Source organism: Mus caroli, chromosome 4 (assembly GCF_900094665.2).
Source record: "Mus caroli chromosome 4, CAROLI_EIJ_v1.1, whole genome shotgun sequence".
In the NCBI taxonomy this organism is placed as follows: domain Eukaryota; kingdom Metazoa; phylum Chordata; class Mammalia; order Rodentia; family Muridae; genus Mus; species Mus caroli.
This window is the reverse complement of record NC_034573.1, coordinates 144,827,094-144,834,420: the sequence shown is the minus strand read 5'-3', so window position 1 is coordinate 144,834,420 and position 7,327 is coordinate 144,827,094. Positions and strand designations below refer to the sequence as shown.

Below are 7,327 nucleotides of genomic sequence, written 5' to 3'. Positions count from 1 at the left end.
CAGTTAGAGAGGCCCATAGCCTGCTCAAAGATGATAAGAAACCCTGCTTCACCCTTAGAAGATAAAGAAGGTTGGCTCCTGTTCCTAGCACCGTATGTGCTCAGAAGCGTATAGGCTGAAGAAGCGGGCAGTGATAAAACTACCGGTAATGGGGACAACCCTGACGTGGTGTCTGGGAAGTGACTAGAAGCTTAAGGGGGAGGGTCCGGTGAGAGGGGTGAGTTGGGAGGTGGGTCAAAAGATCAAGTTCCCAGTTCCCTGAGGCTGAGAGGTTCCTATTTCAGTCTGTCTGTCAGAAAATTCAAGGCAAGCACCGAGGTGTTTGGAGTGACCTGGAAGACAGTCATACTTCCAGAGGGTATATATACAGGCTAGGAAAACTTGCTAGTGTCCCTGTATTGAGTCTGAAGCTGAGGCTCTGTTTGGACTTTAGGGCCCTCCCAGCACCACGCCCCATGTGTACTTAGTGTGCCCCATCTGCCGCTAACAGACTTCAGTCAGAGAGACTATTTTTTCTTTCATTTTCACTTTTTCTTACCAAGGCTCATGAGAGTGTGTGAGGAGGTTCAGAGCCCATGGGGCTCTTGGCCTGAAGTTTCTTGATCAAGAAAATGGAACCTCTCCCAAGATGGGGGCCGTCACCCTGGAGCCAGGCCCCTACAGACAACACCTTCAGACTGGTGAGTTCCTGAGCCCTTTACAGCCTCCAAGCTCCTTCCGGCCCAACTCCAGCCATAGCCCACCCCAGACATTTCCTGTCCCTTAGCTCTGTCTGGGCAGCTAGCTCACGGGGCTTTATGTTGCTGGATCTGCAAATCTCTGGAGATAATTGATAACAACCTCAGGCTGGGAGGCTACAGGAAGGCAGGCCTCTGCCCCTCCACTCCCGGGCCTCCACTCACAGGCACCTACTATGGCTCTCTTTCAAGGGCAGGAGGTGGTGCCGTGAGCATAGTAGCCCTTGGCAGACCCCTGGCTGTCTCTGGACAGGCCCTGTAGCAAGAGGCCAACCATAGGTATCTCTGTCCCTGAGAATAAGCACCCTCACAGAGTGGAGACAGAGATCAGGGCAGGCTAGCAGGAGCCAGAGTGTCTATCCTGTTTGCTCAAGTCGGATATACTAACCATGGGTCAGCTGTCCCTAGGATTCTGAAGAGCCTGTTCCCAGCCCCAGCTGACCCTGCTGCCTCTCAGGTCTTACACTGTCAGGCAATGAAGGCAGAAGGCAGGTTAAGCAGGCCTGGGCCTGAGCCCCTCCTACAGAGACACTGAAGTTGTGCTGTTTCCTCACCTCAAGAAGCAGAGCATGCACTGAGGGCCTGGACCAGCCTGGTGGAGTCGGGAGGTGTGTGTGGGGGGGAGCCATAGGGATGGAGGTAGTCCTCCCCTCCAGCACTCATCCCCTCTCCCAGGTGCCATGTGTCTTCCTTTTGAACTTGCTGCAGCGCATCTCTGCCCAGCCCTCGTGCAGACAGGAGGAGTTCCCTGTGGGAGAAGAGTGCTGCCCCATGTGCAACCCAGGTGGGAGCTCCCAGGAGGCAGGGCTGTGCCAGGGAGGAACTCCTGTCCTGAGCCTCCGGGCCTCTGGGTCCTCAGTCAAAGGGCTACATAGTGTTCAGTTCAGGGATAGTCCTCAGCGTCTGGAACCTTTGAAGTTCACTGCCTGGGGTGGGCCCGGGGGATAGGGCAGGGTTTATGTCAGTATAACCAGAGACTGAGACTGAAAGTGGGCTGGGGTCAGAACCAGTTCTGAGGGATTTAGGAAGCCCCACCTCTGTGTTTCTGAATTGCTCATAGAGGGCAGACAGAAGGCCAACAAGTCCTGTGGGGCTTTACTTGCTGGACCCACGTGAGGGTACTGGGAAGGTTTCTGTGGGTTAACCTCCAACCCTTCTGAGGAACTGTGGGTCCTGGCTGCAGGTTACCATGTGAAGCAGGTCTGCAGTGAGCATACAGGCACAGTGTGTGCCCCCTGTCCCCCACAGACATATACCGCCCATGCAAATGGCCTGAGCAAGTGCCTGCCCTGCGGAGTCTGTGATCCAGGTAGGAGCACCTGAGGAGGTGGGGTCTGCTGGAGCACTTAAGCTCAGGCATTGGTTCTAGAAGAGGGCAACTCTCAGAGGGAACCGCAGCCTGACCTTCCTGCTATTGTGGGCAGGTTCTCAGGGTGTGTCTCTCCCCCCCCGCCCCCCCCATGCCCATCACTGAGATCCTATTGCCTGCTTCTTTTTCTCCCCATTTATCTGGTTCATGTGGGTGATGAGAGTCTCTTTCCGGCTTCAGTTTCCCTGCCCGTGAAGGAGCTCTTACATGGGGTGGGACATCACTGGGGATCAATGTAGCCATTATATATTTTTTTCCCTTGATATGAAGGAACCCAGGAAAAGCTCACTCATAGACTGATGGCTGCCTGGGCCTGGGCAGACTTGGATGGGGACACAGGTCCCAGAATGTTCGAAGCTATAAGGTAGCCAGCGCTTCTGTTCCCACCACAGCCCCACGCTCTCCATATACTAGCCTTGGATGACTCTGGATTTATTACAGTGCCCGTAATAAATCGAGCAGCCTCACACTCCCCACAAGGATAACCCCGTGCTTACTCATAGAGTGTGAGGAGGGTTGTCCTCACCCCCTACTGAGGGTGACCCCATGTCTATCACAGTGTGCAAATGGAGATGACCTCACCCTTAGAGAAGGGGAACCTCTATACTCACACAGAGTGCCCTCATGGGGTCCGAGTGACTCTGTACCTATTCGCACAATTCCCATACACTGTCGGCTCAGACCTAGAGGCAGAAGGCTGCTGATTCCCATTGATGGGATACTGAGATTCCGAGAGTCACCAGGGCACTCTGCTGGATGGCAGAGCCTATCAACTCCACACTTCCAGGGCTGTGGGCACATAGATTGGAAGTCCTGCTTCCTGGAGTGGGAGAAAACAGAGGCAAGGACAATTCAGACTTGGTCAAAACCCAGGTCCTGGACATCAAACCACTCTGTGACCCTATCAGTCCTCAACCAAGCCCCCTGCTCAGAGCCATTGTGCTATGTCTGGCTCCCCCTATAGGACAAACCTGGTACCACATGTGCAGGTGGTAGGTAGCCTCTGGCAAGTGAAGCTGTGCAGAATCGGACCTGGGTACACTGGGAAGACTGGAGGAAGGGTGCTCCCCCAAATCCCGTGCTGGTGCTCCCATGGCCTTGTCTCTGACGGCAGACATGGGCCTGCTGACCTGGCAGGAGTGCTCCAGCTGGAAGGACACTGTGTGCAGATGCATCCCAGGCTACTTCTGTGAGAACCAGGATGGGAGCCACTGTTCCACATGCTTGCCGCACACCACCTGCCCTCCAGGGCAGAGGGTAGAGAAGAGAGGTGAGCTGGCTAACTGAAGGTTCTTTTCGGAGGCCACCCTTGTTCCAGTGAGCCCGCTGCCTAGGGTCTAGAAAACCTCCAGCTTCAGGATTTAAGAAAGGAACAGAGGAGAAATCTTGGCTAACCCTAGGGCACCCACCCCAGACCAGTCCTGGCAGCAAGAGAGGAAAGAGGGCTATAGGTTGGCAGGACGGGAGGGGAGAGGGGAGCACAGGGGGACAGGGAAAAGCTGAACTCAGAAAATCTGGAAGATCCAGAAAGGTTTTCTGGTGAGAGTCAGGAAGAGGACAGAGGGCGGAGGAAGGAAGGGGAACTGGAACCGCACCACTGGCTCTGGTCTAACCTCAGCTATCCAACATCGGGTCTAACCTCAGCTATTTTACCTCAGCTCCGATGCTTCACGGGAGCCAGACTTGTAAACTATGCCCAACCCCACTATTCACCTAAATGTGAGGGCTGCCTTTGCCTTCTGTCTGGCATCTGGCCAGGCTACCCAAAGGGTTTGTGGGGTGAAGATCCCTGGGTTATTACATCAGGCCCTTTCTGTGTCCAGGATGCCCTAAAACTACCCAGCCCCTTCTCACACAGTCTCACAGTGCCATCTACCACCACAGCTCCCTCTACCAGCTACAGAATATTATGGGTTGTGAGGCTCCAGATCAGACAGCTCCCAGGCCCCACTCCAGGGAAGCCTAGCTCCCTGCAAGCCTGAGCCCAGTACTCCTCTGCTTGCCCCTCTTCACTTCCCAGGTACTCACAACCAGGACACTGTATGTGCTGACTGCCTAACAGGGACCTTCTCACTCGGAGGGACTCAGGAGGAATGCCTGCCCTGGACCAAGTAGGTGACTAGGATGCTGGGGAAAAGACTGCTCTGTTCCTCTGGAAGATGAGTAGCCAAACCCAGCTGAGCTGCATCCTGGGTAGGCAGAGCAATATGGAACCTTAGGTAGAATTCCACAGGCTGTGGCCAGTTCCCACTCTATGACTGCAGGACCAAGAAGTCAAGGGTATGGGACTCCCCTACATTTCTGTAGTTGGGGCTGGGGTGCTGATTGTAAGGACTGTCTTAGTCAGGGTTTCTATGGCTGTGAAGAGACACCATGACCACAGCAACTCTTACAGAGAAAAACATTTAACTGGGGCTGGCTTACAGTTCAGAGGGTTAGTCCGTTGTCATCATGGAGGGAAGCATGGTGACACGCAGGAAGACATGGTGCTAGAGACACAGTTGGGAGTTCTACATCTGGATCGGCAGGCAGCAGGAGGAGTGACACTGGGCCTGGCTTGAGCATCTGAAATCCCAAAGCCCCATGACACGTTTCCCCCAAAAGTCCACACCTACTCCAACAAGGAGGTGTTCCTAATAGTGCCACTCCCTATGAGCCTGTGGGGGCCATTTTCATTCAAACCACCATCATGAAGTTCCCTGGTGAGGCCCCTTCTCCACTTGAGCCAGGATCCCTTCAGTATGGATCTCAGACCTTAGAGCTAACCTGAGAACTTGGGATCTCTGAAGATAGCTAGGTTTCCTTGGGTGATGCCCAGAGAAGGACATCAGCTAATCTTCTCTATCCCATCTCTCTTCACTGAGGTCAGTCAGTCCCCAGATTTGACACTAGCACCCCTCCCTTTCTCATTCCCTCCTTCCCTCCTCCTCTTCTTTTTGGCTTCCATTTCTACCCTGCTCCCTCAGTCCCCCCTTCTCCATTTCCCCATAAAGGGTTTGAAATCTGTAACAGACCTGAGTCCTATCTCAGAGCTGTTGCACCAGCCGATAGGCTCTGAGTTGCATGGACCCTGCCTCGCTCCCTGACATTGCCCAGTCTGCTGACCTGTCTCCACGGTGTAGGTTTTCTACCCTGTCCCATGACTTCTCTCTCCTAGGTGCAGTACATTTCAACAGGAAGTAACACGTGGGACCAGCAGCACAGACACCACCTGCTCCTCCCTGGTCTACTACTACGTTGGGTTCATCCTTTTGGCACTTATAGTGGGACCTGGGATAGCTGGATTCTGCATCTACAAGCGAAGACACCTGCACACCAGTGAGCAACAGCCCATCTTCCGGGGCTCAGGACTCCAGGAGGGGTCCCAGGGTCTTTGTAGAGTCTGGATCTACAGTAGCTAGTGGTAGAGCCCTTCCTCAGAGCCCAGCTCTCAGGTGGTCTCCCTAGGACCCTCCGTTCTTCCCTCTCCCCTCCCTCTCTCCCTTTCCTTCTTTCATTGTCCAGTCTCATTTGTGTCCTGCTGAACTAGGCTCTAGAGACCAGCTTGTAGACCAAATCAGACCCGGGAAGCTCTGGTCTATGCTTCAGGGAGTCAAAAAACAATGGCCAGGCAGGCTACTCTCTGCCAGTGAGGAAGCATACCTCTGTGTGCTCAGCCCTGGGTGCTCCTAGCACAGGAGGCCTCTTTCCTAGGCTCTGCAGGTGGGCCAGGTAGCCTATGCCCCTTTCTGCCCAAATTAAGCCCCCGCTCATGGGAGTGAGGAGGTTCCCTAACTCTGCATAGCAGGTGAGTGGTTGGCTTTGGCCTCCAGGAAGGTGGGCAGGGATCTGTTCTTTCACCTGGTGGGCCTCCTGTGGGTTTTGACGCATGTCCAAAGCTCACTTCTGTTAGAGAGGGTCAGACTTGGGAGGTAGATCACACAGCTGGAATCCCAGAATGTGGGTTTTTCATTGCTGTGTGCCCATCTCCCCTCTTGCTTCAGCCTCTCCCATGACTTGATGTCCTTGTGTTTCAGGCCCAGTGGCCAGGGAGCTGGAGCCTTTCCAGGTATAATTGGGTCGGGGAGGAAGTTCCAACTGGCATATGCTTATGGAAGCCAACTCCATGGTCTACAGCTAAGCTTTTCATGTTCCCAAGAGCCATGCAGTCCCCTGCTTGGTGTCTGAGAGGCAGGAGTTTACCTTGCATTTCTTTGGCAGCAGGAACAACAGGAGAACACCATCAGGTTTCCAGTCACCGAGGTTGGGCTTGCTGAGACCGAGGAGGAGACAGCCTCCAACTGCACAAATTCTGGGTGACAAGACACCGAGGAGACGTTGGTGGGAAGTTTCCATATGCTATTGTGGCATGGCAGATGCCCTGGCTGGTTCATCATCACACAACAGTGGATATGTGGTCATGGCTCAGGGTCTAGGAGTTGCTTTGCCATTCTTTTTTTTGTTTTGTTTTGTTTTTTGTTTTTTGTTTTTCGAGACAGGGTTTCTCTGTGTAACCCTGGCTGTCCTGTAACTCACTTTGTAGACCAGGCTGGCCTCAAACTCAGAAATCCGCCTGCTTCTGCCTCCCGAGTGCTGGGATTAAAGGCATGTGCCACTATGCCCGGCTGCTTTGCCATTCTTAGTGTTAAATGGGTGCATCTTCTCCCAACCAAACACTAAGAAGTGGTGATCCAAAGTCTATACTAGTGACAGCTACCACTGACCCTATGTCTTACTTCCCAGCTCTTCTAGTCAGCTTATAACAGCTCTGTCTAGGCCTGTAACCTAGCCTAACCAGCTCAGCCTATAACTTAGGCCTCTGCCTGTCCTGGAAATGTTAAATCTAGGCCTGCTTATTCAGAGGGCTGCTGAGCACTGCCTCCTGGGGCCGGGGTACATGTGAGGAGTCATGAATATGGCATTATTATAGACTTTAATTTGAAATTTCTGGGGCTGGAATCTTGCCTGTATCAGGCAAGTGCTTTTATTCCTGAGCTGAGTTCTCAAGATTCTGTTTTTACCTGAGGCAAAGTCACATGATCATATGGGCCAACTGTGAACTCCTTCTGTATCTTGGGCAAGCCTTAAATTTGACCCTTCTTTTTTTTTATTAGATATTTTCTTCATTTACATTTCAAATGCTATCCCGAAAGTCCCCTGTACCCTCCCCCTGCCCTGCTCCCCTACCCACTCACTCCCACTTCTTGGCCCTGGAATTCCTCTGTACTGGAGCATATAATAT

The 7,327-nt window shown here is 53.2% G+C and overlaps 1 protein-coding gene across 4 annotated transcripts; it reads left to right on the top strand.

Moving 5' to 3' along the window:
* Positions 1–501: 501 nt before the first annotated feature.
* Positions 502–6,605, top strand: Tnfrsf14 (TNF receptor superfamily member 14). Of its 4 annotated transcripts, none has more exons than XM_021160598.2 (8): positions 502–680; positions 1,446–1,521; positions 1,921–2,046; positions 3,221–3,376; positions 4,127–4,217; positions 5,264–5,424; positions 6,123–6,154; positions 6,307–6,605. In XM_021160598.2, the coding sequence occupies exons 1-8, from the start codon at positions 612–614 to the stop codon at positions 6,403–6,405; spliced, it is 810 nt and encodes a 269-aa protein (XP_021016257.1). In that variant the 5' UTR covers positions 502–611; the 3' UTR covers positions 6,406–6,605. The 4 variants fall into 4 exon arrangements, with proteins under 4 accessions (XP_021016257.1, XP_021016256.1, XP_021016255.1 ...); XM_021160597.2 differs by having other exon boundaries at positions 1,413–1,521; positions 6,310–6,605; XM_021160596.2 differs by having other exon boundaries at positions 1,413–1,521.
* Positions 6,606–7,327: the final 722 nt, after the last annotated feature.

Bases quoted from the DNA above. Each gene is read 5' to 3' on its own strand.
- Tnfrsf14 (XM_021160596.2), top strand. From the start codon at position 612: ATGGAACCTCTCCCAAGATGGGGGCCGTCACCCTGGAGCCAGGCCCCT. The intron at 2,047-3,220 runs GTAGGAGCACCT...CTCTGACGGCAG, and splicing joins CTGCGGAGTCTGTGATCCAG to ACATGGGCCTGCTGACCTGG. The intron at 3,377-4,126 runs GTGAGCTGGCTA...TTCACTTCCCAG, and splicing joins GCAGAGGGTAGAGAAGAGAG to GTACTCACAACCAGGACACT.